This window comes from Clarias gariepinus, chromosome 23 (assembly GCF_024256425.1).
Source record: "Clarias gariepinus isolate MV-2021 ecotype Netherlands chromosome 23, CGAR_prim_01v2, whole genome shotgun sequence".
Taxonomy (NCBI): domain Eukaryota; kingdom Metazoa; phylum Chordata; class Actinopteri; order Siluriformes; family Clariidae; genus Clarias; species Clarias gariepinus.
Genome location: NC_071122.1, coordinates 3055001 through 3075329, shown reverse-complemented (window position 1 = coordinate 3075329; position 20329 = coordinate 3055001). Strand labels below are relative to the sequence as shown.

At 42.6% G+C, this 20329-nt stretch overlaps 1 protein-coding gene across 3 annotated transcripts; it reads left to right on the top strand.

Annotated features, from left to right (window-relative positions):
* The first annotated feature begins 1337 nt into the window (after positions 1 to 1337).
* Positions 1338 to 17658, top strand: elmo2 (engulfment and cell motility 2). 3 transcript variants are annotated; one of them, XM_053483840.1, is made up of 21 exons: positions 1338 to 1484; positions 4855 to 4933; positions 5052 to 5092; positions 6130 to 6202; positions 6280 to 6330; positions 6548 to 6717; positions 6910 to 7009; positions 7855 to 8000; positions 8362 to 8440; positions 8842 to 8892; positions 9366 to 9488; positions 11288 to 11407; positions 11540 to 11644; positions 11784 to 11892; positions 12040 to 12176; positions 12943 to 13106; positions 13450 to 13562; positions 14438 to 14545; positions 15958 to 16040; positions 16142 to 16219; positions 16328 to 17658. In XM_053483840.1, exons 2-21 carry the CDS (start codon positions 4856 to 4858, stop codon positions 16526 to 16528), a joined length of 2130 nt encoding a protein of 709 aa, XP_053339815.1. In that variant the 5' UTR covers positions 1338 to 1484; position 4855; the 3' UTR covers positions 16529 to 17658. The 3 variants fall into 3 exon arrangements, with proteins under 3 accessions (XP_053339815.1, XP_053339813.1, XP_053339816.1); XM_053483838.1 differs by having other exon boundaries at positions 7855 to 8006; XM_053483841.1 differs by lacking the exons at positions 1338 to 1484; positions 4855 to 4933; positions 5052 to 5092; ... (4 more) ...; positions 7855 to 8000; positions 8362 to 8440 and adding an exon at positions 8596 to 8618.
* The last annotated feature ends 2671 nt before the right edge of the window (positions 17659 to 20329 follow it).

Sequence of the window (20329 nt, the reverse complement as noted above, 5' to 3'; positions counted from 1 at the left end):
CTTACAAAGACCCAAAGTTATGGAATCTTCCAATTAATGTTTGGGACATTGACACAGTCACAATGTCTAAGTCTAATGTATTGCCTTTTTGAGTAATAGATGAGATCTGAGATTTTCTACCTATTTCCTACTACTTACTTTTTTAAATGTCTTTAAAAAATATTTTGTCATGTACCATATATTTTGAGTTGCATTTGATTATAAGGATTTATGTATAAGATTGAAAATACACCAATCAGTTATAACATTGTGCCTTGAAAAAGCACTGACCCATCGAGGCCTGGACTTTACTAGACTTCACTAGAAAGTGTGTGTGTCTGGAACAAAAGTCTTTTAGTGTGTGAGGTGAAGTCTTCATAGAATGGATGTGTTTCTCCAGCATGTCCCACAGATGCTCGATCGGATTGAGGTCTGGAGAATTTGGAGGCGGAATCAACATTTTAAACTCAGTATAATCTTCCTCTTCATCTACTGTTCCCTAGCAATGTGTGCCGTTTCAGGGCGCATTATCCTGCTGAAAGAGGCCACTGCCATCAGGGAACACAGTCTCCATGGGTGTTAGGGGTGTAACTCGATCTGTAACAGTGTTTAGGTGGGTGATACTTGTCAGAGGAACATCCACAGGAAGGAATGGACCAAAGGTTTGTCAGGAACATCCCGAGGAACATCCACAGGAAGGAATGGACCAAAGGTTTCCTAGCTGAACATTGCACAAAGCATCACATTACCTCCACTTGTTTGCCTTTTCCTATAGTGCATTCTGGTGCTGTTTCTTCTCCAGGTAAGCAACACACACACACACACACACACACACACACACACACACACTGTATGTGCACATGATGTAAAAGAGAGCATGATCTATCAGACCAGGCCATCTTATTCCATTGCCTCGTGGTCCACTTCAGATGGTAACATGGTTTTGGTGGAGGACACGGGTCACCCATGTGTACCCTGATCGCTCTGCAGCGACGCAGATCCATACAACAGCAATGCACCGTTTGTTCTGTTGCACTGTTTATCAGAATGTTTGTTCTGAATCCTTTCTATCTGAATCAACATTGACTTTTTCAGCAGTTTCAGTTTTTATTGGGTCAGACTCCACAGGCCAGCCTTCATTCCCCATGAACATCTCACAGGAGCTGCTATTTAGGAGATGGTCTGAGCAGCAGTCTTCTAGACAACCCCACTTTGTCACAATGAGCCGCTCAGATCTTTAGACACGGAGAACTGCCTGTCCGTTTGCTGCCCAATTGACAGGTGGCGCTGTAAGCTGGCAATCGGTGTTACTCAGCTGACCTGGCGCTGGGGTTAACGCTGAGTGTGTGTCGCTCCGTGACGCTGCGAGGGATTTAAAGAGCTGTCGGGGACTGTGGGTTCGTGGTGGATCTGGCAACCCTGGTCTCTGCGGGAGGATGTGTTGAGTATGGAGGAGAACCGGAGGAGAAGTCACAGCGTTACAGCGCACTGATCCACTCACACAGGTATTATACACACGCCTTATAACACACCACCAACACCGCCGCATCACCTGTGTGTGTGTGTGTGTGTGTGTTATTGTTACACACAGGACGGAACCGAGAAAAATATATATGTGTGTGTGTGTGTGTGTGTGTGTGTGTGTGTTAAAGCCGCAGAGGAGCGCCGTCACTGCACACTGATGTCAGGGTTATTTTATTGATTAATAGTGGTGTGTGTGTGTGTGTGTGTGTGTGTGTGTGTGGAGGAGAGCTGCTGAGCGGAGTCTTCTCCTCCTGTAACATCACTCCATCACTATCTCTTCATGAGTCTCTCCATCTCCATCACTCCATCAATCCATCATTATAACTCCATCTCTCATCTCTCCATCACCATCTCTCATCACTCCATCAATGCATCATTATAACTCCATCACTCCATCACTCCATCACCATGTCTCATCACTCCATCGCTATCTCCATCTCTCCATCACCATCAATCCATCATTATAGCTCCATCACTCCATCACTATCTCCATCTCTCCATCTCTCCATCGCTATCTCCATCTCTCCATCACCATCTCTCGATCACTCCATCAATGCATCATTATAACTCCATCACTCCATCACTATCTCCATCTCTCCATCGCTATCTCCATCTCTCCATCACCATCTCTCGATCACTCCATCAATGCATCATTATAACTCCATCACTCCATCACTCCATCACTATCTCCATCTCTCCATCTCTCCATCAATCCATCATTATAACTCCATCACTCCATCACTATCTCCATCTCTCCATCAATCCATCTCTCCATCACTATCTCCATCAATCCATCATTATAACCCCATCACTCCATCACTATCTCCATCTCTCCATCACCATCTCTCGATCACTCCATCAATGCATCATTATAACTCCATCACTCCATCACTCCATCACTATCTCCATCTCTCCATCTCTCCATCAATCCATCATTATCACTCCATCACTATCTCCATCTCTCCATCAATCCATCTCTCCATCACTATCTCCATCAATCCATCATTATAACCCCATCTCTCCATCACTATCGCCATCACTCCATCACTATCTCCATCTCTCCATCACCATCTCTCTATCACTCCATCAATCCATCACTATCTCCATCTCTCCATCTCTCCATCGCTATCTCCATCTCTCCACCACCCCATCAATCCATCACTATCACTTCATCTCTCCATCACTAACTCCATCACTCCATTATTAACACTTCATCTCTCCATCACTATCTCCATCTCTCCATCACTCCATCACTATCACTTCATCTCTCCATCACTATCTCCTCTCCATCACTTCATCACTATCACTTCATCTCTCCATCACTATCTCCATCACTCCATCACTATCACTTCATCTCTCCATCACTATCTCCATTAATCCATCAATCCATCATTATCACTTCATCTCTCCATCACTATCTCCATCTCTCCATCACTCCATTAATCCATCACTATCACTTCATCTCTTTATCACTATTTCCATCTCTCCATCACTCCATCACTTCATCTCTCCCTCAATCCCTCACTATCACTTCATCTCTCCATCACTATCTCCATCTCTCCAGCACTCCATCAATCCATCACTATTACTTTATCTCTCCATCACTATTTCCATCACTCCATCACTTCATCTTTCCATTACTATCACCATCTCTTCATCAATCCATCACTATCACTTCATCTCTCCATCACTATCTCCATCTCTCCATCCCTCCATTAATCCATCACTATAACTTTATCTCTCCATCACTATCTCCATTACTCCATCAATCCATCACTATCACCTCATCTCTTCATCACTATCTCCATCTTTCGATCACTCCATCAATCCATCACTATTACTTCATCTCTCCATCTCTCATCACCATCACTGCCAGTCTCTCTCTCCATCACTATCTCTCTGCCCAGACATCACCACCTCTCATCACTCCATCATTATCACTCCATCACTATCTTTCCATCATTATCGCTCCATCACTATCTTTCCATCATTATCACTCCATCACTATCTCTCCGTCACTACCACTCCATCACGATCTCTCTGTCATTATCACTCCATCACTATCTCTCATCACTATCACTTCATCTTTCAATCACTCCATCACCATCTCTCTCCATCACTGCATCGGTCCATCACTACTTTACTATCTGTCCATCTCTCCATCACTATCTCTCATCACTATCACTTCATCTTTCAATCACTCCATCACTATTTCTGCATCAACATCTCTTCATTATTTCTTCCTGTGTTCTATCCTTTCTTTCCCTCTCCTTTGTTTACCCCTCCATCATTTCTTTCGTGCACTCGCAGCATCAGGTTTCTGTCTGAGTGAGTTAGTGTGCAGTCTCTCTCTCTCTCTCTCTCTCTCTCACACACACACACACACACACACACACACACACACACACACACACACACACACAGCTATAAGATCTTGCACAGTCTGCATTAGTGTCTCTCTAATGCATGAGTCATCGAGAATCCACACACACGTGCGTGCACACTATCTACACATGAACATTTTGTGTTTATTTTTAAATTGTGTAAAATTAATTTACATGACGATGAAATCAAATTAAACACACTGGAAGTGAAGTCACACACACACACACACACGCACACACACACACACACATACAAAACCAGTGTGTGACCTGTCCTTCTTTACACTGTGAATGAAACGAACAGCGATCTCACAAACCTTTTACTTGAATCACTTTTTTATTTGGAGGAAAACACACACACACGTCTCTCCAGTGTGAGCCAGTTTCACTGCTGCAGTGTGTGAGAAGTGTGTGAACATTCCCTCTGGTGTTTACGAGCGGAGGATGAGTGTGTGTTTGTCCACCGTCTGTGGTTTATTCCAGTTTCAGTAGAAATCAGATTGAAAGCAGATTAACACCGCGCTGCACTCACACACACACACACACACACACACACACACACACACACACACACACACACACACAGACACGTATCGCAAACACACTCAGGTTATTTATTAAAGACTCAAATTCACAATAATTCTGTCTCACTTCAGGTGTAACATCATCACCAAAACTTTATGAAGTCTAAGTGTGTTTGTCATCAGGAGATTCAGAACACAGACACCCCCCGGCCCCCCCAAACACACACACACACACACACACACACACACACACACACACTCAAAGTAAAATCAGCCATGACGCAACAATAGGAAACAGCTGAGGAGCTGAAATATGTGTTTAGTTTTTTTTATCTGTAAAATACAGCAGTGTGTAAAGCTGTGTAAACTTTATCTCATCCTGTTTGTGTGTGTGTGTGTGCATCTGTGTGTTTGTGTGTGTGTGTGTGTGTGTGTGTGTGTAGGATGCCGCCTCCCTTAGACATTGTGAAAGTGGCCGTCGAGTGGCCCGGAGCGAACGCACAGCTCATCGAGATCGACCAGGTCTGAACTCCTCCTCCTCCTCCTCCTCCTCCTCCTCCTCCTCTTCCTCACACTACTGATGATTTATCTTGTAGTTCTTTCATCAATGTGTGTTTGTGTGTGTGTGTGTGTGTTCCAGAAAAAGCCGCTCTCCTCCATTGTAAGAGAAGTGTGTGATGGGTGAGTAAACATGACCAAGTACCACCTTTCCTAATTAAAGACTGCTGTTCATCACACCACCATCCTCTCTGATTGATTGGTCAGAATCGTGTTGATTAAATCTTAAAACAGCGGCTCAGGTAGCGCAAGTTTCTATTAATGTCATTGCGCTGATACGTTGACGGACACATTCTGGAGACTTTGCCTTAATACGTTATCTTTTAAATGTTTCCATAGCAACGGCTTATTTACATGGACGTATCCAGCGCTGTATGCTTCACTTGATCCTTAACAGATTAGAAACGGGTTGATAACAATGTAACCATGTTGTTGATTTGATGAAGTCAAGTGATTGGCTACGTAGCGTGTGTGAGGCGTGTCGAGAATTCATTCCTTTAAGAGGTGTGTCAGGACAGCAGCTCATTGCATTTAAAGCTACAGGCACTGAGACAGGAGACAGCTGAGTAGTGGCGGAGGACGGGACCCGAGCTGGGGTTCAGCTGGAACGTTGACGGACACATTCGGGAGTCTTTGCCTTAATACGTTATCTTTTAAATCTGCAGGAAAGTCCTGTGCTTGGACCCTGATGATGTCATAAAGGTCCTACTGAGTATTTAATAGTGATGGCCAGATGGAGCCTCATTTAGGTGTCGAGGCTTCACAGCCAGTAGTTTCACCATAAGGTTCATTTCATGAAGCTTCATGCAAGGGCTCATTGTACTTTAATGTGATTATAAGGATTATGTGTAGCAACTAGATCGTAACATCGCAAGTGGCAGGAATAATATGTGCACGCAGCTGCACTGTTCAAGGAAAAGTTTACGCACATAATCAATAACCGTGAATATTTGAAAATTAACTAAAGAGTGCGTGAGCCTTAACTTAAGTGCCGAACGAGTCACGTGATTCCAGCAAATGTGAGGCTTGGTTAGTCATTGGTCACGTGACTCTCAGTGGAAGCATGCTTCATTTGGACACGCCCCCTTCTGCTCAATACAAGCTTCGGAGCTTCAGTAACCTCACTAGTATATAATGTGCCGATTGATGTGTTTTATCAGATGGTCTCTGTCGGGGTCAGAGCAGTTCGCATTACGCTACGCTGATGGAGCTCAGCTTTATATCACCGAACAGGTAACACGCATACACACTTCTGATATAGTATCTGCAGTGTGTATTTGATTAAAGTGGATTGTGTTTGTGTATCTCAGAGCCGTGGAGAAATCAAGAACGGCACCATCCTGAGATTAGCCATCTCTCCGGTAAACACACGCTAAAGATTCATTTTATCTCTCGTCTGATGTTAAACACTGAAGGTGTGTTTAGGGATTTAAATTCTAAACTCAGAAGAGCGCTGACTATATTAATCCCACACCTGGGTGTTACACATTTAATAAGAGAATTTGGTGTATTGTCACCTCTGTTTGTGTGTCTGCATGTGTGTGTGTGTGTGTGTGTGTGTGTGTGTGTTGCTGACAGGCTCGAGCGGCTCGTCAGCTCCTCGACAGGATTCAGTCTCTGAGCATCGACGCTCGTCTGGAGGCGCTGAAGGAGCTGGCCAAGCTCTCAGCTGACCCCACCTTCGCTACCGAGTTCATCAACATCGAGGGGATTAACACACTCGCACGACTGGTGGAGAGCGGGACACAGTGAGACACACACACACACACACACACACAGACAGACGATAACTCATCACATCACACATCCACACTCACGCAGACTTAAAGCTCTGCCCAGGTTTATTCCCACACGGCACCTGAGAGTTCTCAGTCGTGTGCAGTGGGATGATGTTATTTATACTGTGTGTGTGTGTGTGTGTGTGTGTGTGTGTGTTGTAGTTTTGGTGAGATGTTGGCCTTCACACTCACTGCGTTTCTGGAGCTGATGGATCACGGCATCGTATCATGGGATATGATCTCGCTGTCTTTCATTAAACAGGCACGTATATTCACACACACACACACACACACACACACACACACACACACACACACACACACACACACACACACACACACACAGAAATGAGTGGTGGGGTTACAAAGAGGGGTGTTGTCAGTGTTTGTGGGGTTACGTAGAGGGGTGTGGTAGGGCGGCAGGATGACATTATGGGGCGGGGTTACATTATGTGTGGGTGGAGTTACATTATGTGTGGGCGGGTTTACATTATGTGTGGGCGGAGTTACATTATGTCACAGTCAGGAGGATGTGAAGTTAATAAATTAGGTGTAAAGGCATCTCACATCCAGTTCTGAGTCCCTGCTGTTTCCTAGCAACCGTCACCATGGTATCTTTGTCTGTCTATATCTTTGTCTCTCTATTGTCTTTTTTACACTCTATCTTTGTCTATCCTTCCGTCATTCTCTACCCTCCCTCTTTCTCTTCCTCCCACCTTTCTCTCTCTCTCTCTCTCCTTCCCCTCTCCTCCCTCTCTCCCTCTCTCCCTCTATCTGTCCCTCTCTCTCCCTCTTCCTCCCACCTTTCTCTCTCTCTCTCTTCCCCTCTCCTTCCCCTCTCCTCCCTCTCTCCCTCTATCTGTCCCTTTCTCTCCCTTTTTCTCCATCGCTCCCTCTCTCTCCATCGCTCCCTCTCAAGATTTAAAAGTGCTTTATTGGCATGACAAATATTTACATTTATATTGCCCCCCTCTCTCTCTCTCTCTCTCCCTCTCTCTCTCTCTTCCTCTTTCCCTCACACTCTCTTCGTGAGATGAAAGCTGAGGTTATTAACAGTAATGAGTAGTTGTGCAGTGACAGACGAGGTTGTATGCCTGTTGTGCTCAGATCGCGGGTCACGTGACCCAGCCGCTGGTGGACGTTTCTATCCTGCAGCGCTCCCTGGCGGTGCTGGAGAGCATGGTGCTGAACAGCTGCACTCTGTACCACCGCATCGCTCAGGAGATCCCCATCACACAGCTCATCACACACCTGCAAGTGTGAGCACTTACACACACACACACACGCAGACACACACATACACACCTCTAACACACACGCACACACACACTCACACACACACACTACACACAACACACACGGCTTTGTTCCAAACATCACAGTGTCTTTAACACCAGGCGGTCTCTGACCTGAAGTGGCACACCTCACACCTCAGGTGGAGCTACATCATGGGGTCAGGGTTCAGCTCAAAAGGGGCGTGTCTGAGATACGTGTGTGTAAAAGGACCGAGGTATATGACACTATACTGAGGAGCTATGGTGTTTGGGACAGAGCCATAGTGATGATGAAATTAGCTGGAGAGCGAGATACGTCTAACTGTCTGTCTGATCTCAGGTCCAATCAGGAGATTCAGACCTACGCCATTGCTCTGATCAATGCCCTGTTCCTTAAAGCGCCTGAGGACAGACGCCAGGTACACACACACACACACACACACACACACACACACACACATTGTGAGCACCTGCCATTATCCTTCTACCATGTCATCGCTCTATCCTCCTGCATTCTATCTCATTCTATCTTCTTCATCCCTTTATCTCTCTTCCTCATTCCTCCATCATGTGCACTCTGGAGCTTCATGTCTTTCTGTGAGTACTCTTCGTCATCATCGCAGCATTCCTCATTCTTCTTGTTCACTCCGCACAGTGATTGTGATATTTTATTATCTTTTGTGTTTAGCTGAATTGTGTGTTTATTTGCAGAATGTTTAACTCATCAGACTATAAACTACCCAAATCTCAAAAATCAAATATTTATTTATTTTGTGTGTGTGTGTGTGTGTGTGTGTGTGTGTGTGTGTGTGTGTTATAGGAAATGGCCAGCACGTTGATACAGAAGCATTTGCGCTCCATCATCCTCAATGTAAGGGTTTTTATTCTTACACTCATACAAACTATGCAAATGACCAAGGGGACTTAACCAAGGGGGCTTATTTAAAGGAACTTAATTGAGGAGATTTTAACCTTTTTACTTAATCAAGGGAAATTATTTAAGTGGATTTGTTTAAGAAGACTTAACCAAGCGGAACTATTTAAGGGTACTTAACCAAGGGTACTTACAGTAACTCATGGGACTTATTTAAAGGGAGTTAATTAAGGGGACTTAACCAAGGTAACCTATTTAAGGGAATTTAAGCAAGGGTAATTAAAGAGGACTTATTTGGGAGGACATAACCAAGGGGCATAACCAATGGAATCTAAGAGAACTCAGCCAAAGGGGATTTAACCAACTCCCCTTATTTAAAACGCCTTAATCAAGTCATTTAATCTCTTACTTTATTCTTATTTCTTTATTAGCATTGTGTGTAACGTATGTATTTTCCATCGTCCCTGCAGCACGTGATTCGTGGGAATCGCCCAATTAAAGCGGAAATGGCGCATCAGCTATATGTGCTGCAGGTTCTGACCTTTAACCTTCTGGAGGAGCGAATGATGACCAAAATGGACCCAAACGATCAGGTGATTTATCTTGACCTACAGCCTGTTGAGATGTCAGATTGCAGCAGCAACCCTGTGTGATAAACACTGTAATTAATACTGAGAAGATTAGAAGTCCCCTACATATGTACATGCTCTGTTTCGAGCACTCGTTCATAAATTCAGTTTGTTCATAAGTTTAACAAACATTGTCTAGGTACTAGGACACTAACATAATTGGCTATACACAGTATAACATTACCATGTTCCATGATCTAGTCCTTGTTGTTTAGAATCGTGCCTATGGTGGAACGATTCATGTTAAAAGAACGAAGATGAATGTCTTTCATCTTTCCACCTTTCTCCATTTTCTCAATTATTTTCACTTTTGTCTCCATAATTTTCACTTGGCGCTTTAATCCTTGCTTCCGAACATCCTTGGATGAACACTGCATGCATGTACGCCGGACATGTGATCTAACTTCTGCGATTGAACATGCGTGAAGGTGTGTTTGTATCTTCAAAAGTTTTTTTAAAAATTGTTTGTATGTAGGGGACTTACTGTCTTCTTCTTTGACTTTCAGCCGTTCCCTTTCATGGGTCGCCACAGCGAATCATCTGCCTCCATCTAATCCTATCATCTTCATCCTCTTCTCTCACACCAACTAACTTCTTGTTCTCTCTCACTACATCCATAAATCTCCTCTTTGGTCTTCCTCTAGACCTCCTGCCTGCTACTTTTTTGCACACGTTCCAACCTGCCTAACACCAAGTCCTGCATCGTCTTTGGCTCCTGCCTCTTCTGGAAGAACGTATTCACTACTGCCATTTTTAAAGTCCACCACCATCTGTCCTTCTGCGTTCCTGTCCTGAAGACCAAACCTGCCCATCATATTTTCACCTCTGTTCCCTTCCCCAACATGTCCATTAAATGTTTAAATAATTTCTTCTTCTCTTCTAACTCTCATCCTATCTGTGAGGCATAACCACTAACATTGCACATCACACCTTCAATTTCCATCTTCAGACAATCCCCCTATCTGATACTCTTTTCACCTCCAGAACATTCCTTAAAAATTCTTCTTTCAGGATAACTCCTACTTCATTTCTTTTCCTGCCCACACCATGGTGAAACATGAACCCTGCTCCTAAGCTTCTAGCCTTGCTACCTTTCCACCTGGTTTCCTGGATACACAGTACTGTATATCCACCTTCTTTCTTTGCATCATGTCAACCAACTCTTTTGCCTTCCGTCATAGTCCAACCACTTAAAGTCCCTACTTTCACTTATACACTTTGGTCTTTCTTCTTCTCTCTCTCTCTGTGTCCACGAACACGCCTTCCTCCTCTCCTTCTTTAATCAACCAACCAATAGTAGCCCATTTCCACCGGCGCCCTGTAGGTGAAAAGCACTGGTGGCGCACGTTGTTAATCTGGGCCACGACCGATCCGGTATGGAAGTTTGACAAACGTTTGGCAAAATCAGTTGCCCTTCCTGCCCAACTCTGGGACTGGGACTGGCGTAAGAAGACACTGAATTGTACCCCCCTGTGAACATTTACAGGCTCACTGGTTACACTGGATTGTGCTCCCCATAAACATTTACATTTTCTAATTCATGGTATAATTATATAGTATAATTTTATTACTAAAATAACTATTCATAAAATATGCATCGTAATCATTTTAATAAAAAACATACTTTATTTCTTAATCTTTCCATGTAAAGACCATCACCATTCTCACACTTTTTCTTCTGCTGGACATGATTAAATAATGGCACCCCTGTGTGTGTATGTGTGTGTGTGTGTGTGTGTGTGTGTGTGTGTGTATGTGTTCAGGCTCAGAGAGACGCCCTATTTGAGCTGCGCAGGTTGGCGTTTGATGGTGAAGGCGACCCGACTGGCACAGAGAAGAGAAAAGCTCTTTACACTAAGGACTACAAACTGCTCGGCTTTACCGTTAGTCCCTCTCTCATACACAAACACACACACACACACACACACACACATGCACACGCACAGATAAAAAAAAGAAAGATAGAATAAGTGTGTTGATGTGTGTGTGTGTGTGTGTGTGTGTGTGTGCTGCAGAATGGTGTGAACCCCGCACTGGATTTCACTCAGACGCCGCCGGGACTGCTGGCTCTCGATAACATGCTCTATCTCGCTAAAGTCCACCCTGATACCTACACACGGGTAACACACACATACACACAATCAATTACATAATGTTAGTTGCATTACACTCGAGTTGTGAAACTGTATTTAAGATGCAAAGGCTCACACACGGGTTTATTATCAGAAGTGTGTGTATATGTGTGTGTGTGTGTGTCAGATTGTTCTGGAGAACAGCAGTCGTGAGGATAAACACGAGTGTCCTTTTGGTCGGTGTGTGATTGAGCTGACGAGAATGTTGTGTGAAATACTACAGGTTGGAGAACTACGTATGTAACGCGCACACACACACACACACACACACACGCACAGTCAGTTTTTAATACACACCAATGTAAAGTAACTGGTAAAGTAAATTGTGTGTGTGTGTGTGTGTGTGTGTGTGTGTGTGTGTGTGTGTGTGTGTGGGTGTGTAGCGAACGAGGGCTGTAATGATTATCACCCCATGTTCTTCACTCATGATCGAGCGTGGGAGGAGTTTTTCTGCGTCTGTATCCAGCTGCTTAATAAAACCTGGAAGGAGATGAGAGCCACGACTGAGGACTTTAACAAGGTGTGTGTGTGTATATGTGTGTGTGCTTGCATGCATTCATTTATTTATTTTTCGATTGCTTTTCCTGGTGGAGATTGCACACACACTCCAGATCCAAGTCCCATCACTTCAAGAGACACCATAAGTCCCAACATGAGCTCAGAATTTCTCCAGGAACACCATGTCCATTAGAGGTTCCCTCTTCTGCATCTCATCCACTTCCTCCAGAAACTCCAGACCTGCTGCTTGGTTTTTACTCACATCAGTCTGGTTTGTCCTTCCTGAGACTCTCACATCCACTGGGAGAATCTCCTACTGCCTCTAGAAGGCGTTCTCCTCCTGATTAGGAAGCTTAGGTTTGGAGTGCATGCTGTAAGGACTATAATATATAGCACTCAGGGGTGATTTTCCACATTACAAAGCCACTCTCCTCAGGTGGTGGAGCCACAGGATAGCGCCACCTGGCCATCTCAGGTAGAATCAGATGGGGTTATGAGGGTGCCCTAGGTCCCAGACACTCTTCTGCAGTCTCCACCTGCAGGAGTGGGTCCTGGTTACCTCTAGATCAGGATACACTAAGTGTGTGTTACACATTTCACGAGGTGTTTAGGATCAACCTCAGAACCTTCCCTGGTGGGGAATCCTTCCACTCACAATATACTTTCAGTAGGACGGCCCCCAGTGAACATGTCTGAGGTCCACCAAAATACACAAAACCCTTAAAAGGTGTGTGTATGTGTAAACCTTTTTTTATATAAAAATAAATGATGTGTGTGTGTGTGTGCAGGTAATGCAGGTGGTCCGGGAGCAGATTGTGCGTGTGTTAGCGATGAAGCCCCTGACTCTGGATCAGCTGAAGGTGAAGCTGTACAGTTTGAGTTACTCAGAGATCCTGAGGCTCAGACACTCTGAGAGAGTGAACCAGGATGATTTCCACTCCGCTCCCATCATGTAAGACGCTCATACTGTCTCCATAACCACGCCCCCCTACAGCGACGCCCTTCAACAACCGCACTTCTATAGAGTCACACCAATCTATAACCACCATCCTCCACAGCAACACACCCTACACCCTCTCATCAACCACACCTCTCTACAGCCACACCTCTCAGCAAACCTCCCCATAAACACCTCCCACATTTCTTTACAACCACGCCCTTCATTAACTCACCTCTCTATACCGACGCCTCTCAACAATCTCACTCTGATTTAACACCAAATTGTTCAGCCATCATAATATACACTTTCACTCTGTGTGTGTGTGTGTGTGTGTGTGTGTGTGTGTGTGGTATAGTGAGCTGCGTGAGAGGATCCAGCCAGAGATTTTGGAGCTGATTAAACAGCAGAGACTAAACCGTCTCTGTGAGGGGAGCTGCTTCAGGAAACTCGCACACCGACGCAGACAAGGTCAACAATTCATCTTTATTATAATAATAATTATTATTATTGTCATCACTGAAAGGGCTGAATGTTTACAGAGTGCTGTACTCATGTAAAGTGGACTGGAAGGTAAACGTGTAGTAGGAAAAATGGTGCACAAGCAACATGATGGACTGCAGCCTTAATAAGATTATCACACAAAGCCAATTCAGTACCTTGAGAGAGCTTCACACGGAGTGGAGTGAGGCTGGAGTCAATGCATCAAGAGCCACCACACACAGACGTCTCCAGGAAATGGGCTAAACTATCACTAACTGGTTTGCTGACCATGTATTACTGTGATTGGCCAGCCAACTCCCCTGACCTGAACCCCATAGAAGATCTATGGGTTATTAGCAAGAGGAAGATAAGGAACAACTGACCCAACAATACAGACGAGTTAAAGCCTGCTATCAAAGCAACCTGGTCTTCACTAAAGCCTCGGCAGTGCGATAGGCTCATCACCTCCACGCCATGTTGCACTGATACAGGGATTTGTGCTAAAGGAGCCCTGAGGGCATAAATAAACAGAATTGTTTAGAATTTCTGTATTTGTAATCCTCTTGTAATTGATCTTAGGAAATATTCTAATAATTGTGTGGATTTTTAATTTTCAGGAACTCAGGAAGTCGTAATCATTAAATAAATAACAAATAAAGTTTGCAATACTTCACCTTACAGTATGTGTAATGAATCTAGCATATATAAGTACATTTTTTGTAATTAAATAATGATAGAAAAGTAACTTTTTTGTGATATAGTAAGTTGTCGAGATGTGCTGCATAGTGTCATAATTGTGTCTCAATATAGTGTCATACTGTATAGTGTCAAAGTAAATTAATCCTAGTGTTTTGTTTTTACAGAGAAGTTTTGGTTCTGTCGTTTATCTCTGAACCATAAAGTTCTACATTACGGAGACCTGGACGAGTCGCCGCAGGGGGAAGTGCCTTTCGAAATGCTTACAGACAAAAGTGAGAAACGACACGACATGATACGACACAACTCGGCACCACAAAACATGTCGACATCGGGGGTCTTACACATCAATATCACTTCTGCAGTAACACAATGTTTTACTACAAGCCATGGAACGATCCACTCTAATATAACCACAACCACATGTTAAACTTACTTAAACACACAGTGTTAATACCACACTTAATCCTGTGTTTGAACAACACACATATTTTACATATAAAATCTAACAACATCCTAAACCATCCCTTTACCAAAACCATCTAAATGCTATTTCATGCAACAAACCAAATTTACTACTAAAACATAAAATGTCTTAACAAAATTATCTCAAAACAACTGAATTCCTTAAATCACAAACCAACAGTAACCCAATTTACCACCAAGCAAATCTCACACAGTGACAGGGACAGCCGGCCAATAGGGGGCGCAGGGGCGCAGGGCGCCGCCCCCTTAAAGTTAGGCAGAGAAGAATGCTACTTTAACATGTAATTATTTAACATAATAATTATTTATTTTAATAATGAAATAAAGTAATGTAGTCAAAATATTCTGCTGTATTCCGTAATATAATTTATTTACAATTAAAAAAAAAAAATCGAAACTGTATTACGTCCATTTGTGTTCGTGTATGCGCGGCGCCCGACAAATGAGTGTCTATGTAGGCATGTACATTTTTAAAAAGCATGTTATTTGAGGCTGAGATCTAATTGGATTTTTTCAAATCATCCCCAGGCCACACAGCCCTGAACCCTCCCACGTTTGTTTTTAACGAATTAATATTGTTTTTAATTATTTGAGCTCGTCTGATTGGACCATTCCTAACGAGTCTTATTAACGCTAAGCAGATTGTTAGTTTATGTATTGAATAGTGATTGATGTGGAAGCAGCTAAATATGAGAGAAAATTCTGTAATTTCCTTTTGCTTAAATACCCTTTCACAAGGCGATCGGACAAAGAGGTAAAAAAGTTAAAGAGCTTGGACCATATCGATCTGATCTTCTAAATTAAGCAGCGGTCAAGTGATTGCGGCTGAGCTTAAACTCTGTGCTTTTCCAGCACTTCTTAGGGCTATTTACTGACGATTTAATTTTGTTTGCGGCCCCCAAAAATGTTTTGCACCAGCCGCCACTGCACAGTGACTATAGATCCATTTCTTCAAAAACGTGCACAGTGTAATTTGCAGCAGGAGTAACGTCACAGCAGGTTTTCATCTAAATGGAAAACATGACAATAACTCAATATCTACACGGAACAAGTTATCAGAATAAACAAGATTCAAAGACACAAGAGCAGAGAAGTTGTCTCATTTCATTGTGGTGTGTGTTGTTAATTTCTGTGTCAGTTCATGTACTTTTAGATGATATGCAGCTGAAACGCTCTAACCCTGTTCTTTCTCCTTGTTCAGTCCCAGTGTGTGACATAAAATCAGTGGTGACAGGAAAAGACTGTCCTCACATGAAGGAGAAAAGTGCACTCAAACAGAACAAGGTACACACACACACACAGACACACAAAGAATGTTGTTTAAATCTTCTATAAGAATTAAAAGTATAAACTAGATATTTGTCAATTCCATGATGTGTGTCTAGGATGTTTTAGAGTTGGCCTTCTCCATTCTGTACGATCCTGATGAAGCTCTAAACTTTGTGGCTCCGAGTAAATATGAGGTTCATCTCTCTCTAATTATTATTGTAATTATTCTTATTGTATTTATAATTAAGACATCATACATGTTTACATTACACTTGTGTGTATGTGTGTGTGTGTGTATGTAGTACTGTATATGGATGGACGGTCTCAGTGTGCTAATGGGGAAGGAGATGTGTAGTGATTTGACCCGCAGTGACCTCGACACACTTATTAGCATGGAGATGAAGCTCCGCCTTCTGGACCTGGAGAATATTAGCATACCTGAGGCCCCGCCCCCAATTCCCAAAGAGCCCAGCAGCTACAACTTCACCTACAACTACGGATGAGTGTGTGTGTGTGTGTGTGTGTGCGTGCGTATGTGTTGATAATGCGTTTACTCATCATGGCCTTTTATTAGCTCTTACATACTTTTTTTTGCTGCTGCTTTTTCGGATCAGATTTTGACATAGATGTCACCTGCGTGAGAATATTACAGGATGTTACAGGTGTTTGTTTATTTTCTGAATCAGCTTTTCGGTAATTTAATACACAGTAATGGAGACGTGAAAGTGTCCCATTCAAGAGGAGGACGCCTCGATACACAAGCAGCGTTGCAGGAATCATCTTCCAGTGACCCTGTTTTTTAAAGAAAACATGCCATAATCCTTTTTGTCCATTTAGCATAAGAATGAAAGTTAATTTTAAATGTCTAATAAAATACAGAATTAAATAAATAAAAAAACCTGTAGAAATATGAATGAAGATTTATCCCAGAAAGACAACATGAAAACACTCACAAATTATTTCAAACTTTATAATTAAATCTAATATGTAAATACGCACAATAGTTAATCAGATGAAAGTGATTTAAATGCACATGAATTAGATTTAAAATGAGATTGCTCAAAATTTGTGTCATTATATCAGCTATAACTTCAGCCGATATAACATGTTAATACGATTTAAATTACATAAAAAATAAAAGAACAGTTGTGTACTGTGTGATGCGACAGAGCTGAGATGTCATTAGATATGTGATGTAAGTGGGTGTTTTCTTATTTACTCTTTTCTATATTTCAGTATTTCGGTTTCGTGATTATTCTACAGTAACATAACCGCTCCAGTGTTAGCTCCACCCACCAGGGGGCACTAGAGGCTCAGTACTCAGATTAGAGATTTATATATTTTTGTAAATAATGTGATGTGATATGCGAAAAAGGAAATAATTTTACTAATAAACTAAACAAATGTCTTAGAGAAGTAAATTAATTTTGATTTTAAAGTTAAAGGTGTTTGTGTTTCTTCATCTTTACGTTTATTTGACTTAACACATGTTTTATGAATATAATTAATAATTTACAAAATTAAGAGTCTATGTAATTAATTTTGCTTTAATAATGTTATTGTTTGCACGCTGATACCAGAATAGCTTCAAATATAATATATAATTGTGTGTGTGTTTGTGTGTGTGTGTGTGTGTGTGTGTGTGTGTGTGCGCGCTCTGCAGTTTTAACTGGTTTGTGTGAATAAATGCTAATTAAACACATACTCTCCAGCTTCATTTTTTCATTCAGATCGGTTAAAGCGTAACATTAAAACCATTAGCCTGATCTTGTGTAGTGTCCCTTAGTGTCAGCTCTGACGGGTTAAGGCCTTGACTCCACTACCCCTCTTAAGGTGTGCGTGTATCTGACACCAAGCTGTCAGTAGCAGATCCTTTGAGTCCTGTAAGTGTGTGAGGTGGAGCCTTCGTGAATCGGATTTGTTTCTCCACAGACTCTCGATCAGCTTGAGGTCTGGAGAATTTGGAGATGGAGTCGGCACCTCAAACTCTTGGTCATGTTCCTCAAACCGTTCCTGAAGCACACAAATCATTACATTTGGGCATTTGGGCGACACTCTTATCCAGAGCGACTTAAATTTTTATCTCATTACACATCTGAGCAGTTGAGGGTTAGGGGCCGCGCTCAAGGGCCCAACTTGGTGGTTGTGGGGTTTGAACCGGGGACCTTCCGAACTGTAGGCCAGTGCCTTAACCACTGAGCTACTCCTGGCCCCTAATCATCAAACACCGAGAATCAATGGGTGCAGAGCCCACTTCAGATCTTATCCCCGACATAACCCCCTCCTGCCATGCTGGGTGCGCCGCCCTGCGAATGTTCAACTGTATTGTAAGCTTTTTAGGATGTCATGCAGATGTTAAGCATTTCTGCCCCTCTTCACCACGCGGTACAGGGACGTTCCTCAACCTGGACAACTCAACACTGGGGTTGAACTCTTGTTCCTTTGCTTGCTTCTCTGTCCTGCGATCTGGGTATCACTTTTGGCTTGAAGCCAGATAGTAGGGTAACTAGGACACTACTCGAAACTCAGGCTTAAGTAATACTAATGATTATGAAACTAATCAAAGTCTGGATTGTGAGACTAAAAACTACACACGTAATAAGATCATTCAAAATAAGAGTCCCTGAAGCACGGGACAAGCATCACACTGCCTCCGCCCTCTCACCTTCTTCTCATAGTGTGTCCTGGTGCCGTCTCTTCCCCAGGTAAACCACACAAATGCATGCACACACACACATATGAGCCCCATACACACAAAAACAAAAAGGTTTTTATATTCAACCCTGGGGTCAGTAGTCAGTAGTGAGCAGTTTAGAGCATGACAGGAGATTGATTGTTTCAGTGCTTTACAGTAAATGTGCTCTGAGCCGGAAACACACTTCAACACAGTGCTAAATATACACACTCCACTCACTAAAATACACCTACCCCCCCCCCTTCTCTCTCACATACACACAATCAAAGTGAAAGGAGATCTACTCTAGACATTTTTACTTCATTCTCCGAGTGAAAACACAAGCACTCGGCTTCTTGCTAAATAAACCAGCCAAGATTGAACTCCATGAGTGTTATGTGGTCGTGTGCTGCCTTTAAGGAGAAACCAGATCTCAGACTTCAGAGATCAGAGATTCTTCTGCAGACAGGAGGTGAGAGGAACAAATACACGCAAAAGAAACACACAAAAGATCCAACAATAATCTACTGTTATAAAATATAGGAACATATATATATATATATATATATATATATATATATATATATATATATATATATATATATATATGTGTGTGTGTGTGTGTGTGTGTTTTAGCATTTGTTGTCAGCGTGTTTATTGTTTGCTCATAAAAGCACTGCAATAATTGACAGGTGTGTGAGAACGGGGGACGGGGCTTCAGCTGTCAGACCCCCCATGAGAACACACACATGAACTCCAAGGAAGTGTGAACAGAAACCAGCATGTGACCATCCAGAAATATTAATAGTTTTAAATATTCCATCTTTTCTTGTATTTGCATAATTTATATAAAGTATTTATAGAGGTATTTGTGTTTTAGTGTATACACAGAGCATTGAATTAACAATAATTATAAATAAATGAAGATAAAAACACAAAAAATGTATTTATTAAGTTCTCAGGGTTTATATGTGTTCAAAAATACAAATTTATAAGGTTTATTTGGATCAGACTCATCGTAAGCGCCTGATTATATGGGCGGAGTTATGAAAATATACAGTGAACTTATACATTATGTAACTGTGACCATACCTACCTCATCTCTCTCTCTCTCTCTCTCTCTCTCTCTCTCTCTCTCTCATGACACTCCTGAGTGATCCAGACCTCCTTGCCCTCCGGACCTGATCCTTATGCTCTGCTTTTGGTTGGTGGAGGCCTCGTGTGGTCTGCTGGGCGTGCGTGTGGTGACTGTGGTTTGGTTCTACTCGACCATAAACCCGGATGTTGGACTCGGGTGATGCAGACGGCTGTTCTCTGATGGCTTGTGATTACAGTCACTAGTAATAATTGTTGAACCTCCACTAACAAACTTAGACTCCATATTTACTTAAACACATCTCCTGTAACTTAAAGCCTCCTAACACACAGTATGACTGAGGATGGGTTCCCTGTTGAATCTGGTTCATCTCAGGGAGTTTTTTTGCCGCTGTCGCCCTTTGGGTTGTTCATATTATAGTTTATACATATTTCCTCACACTTTTTTCGCACATTTGCCTAATTTTTTTCTTATTCTGTAAAGCTGCTTTGCAACAACGACCATCGTTAAAAGCACAATGTAAATGAAACTGTA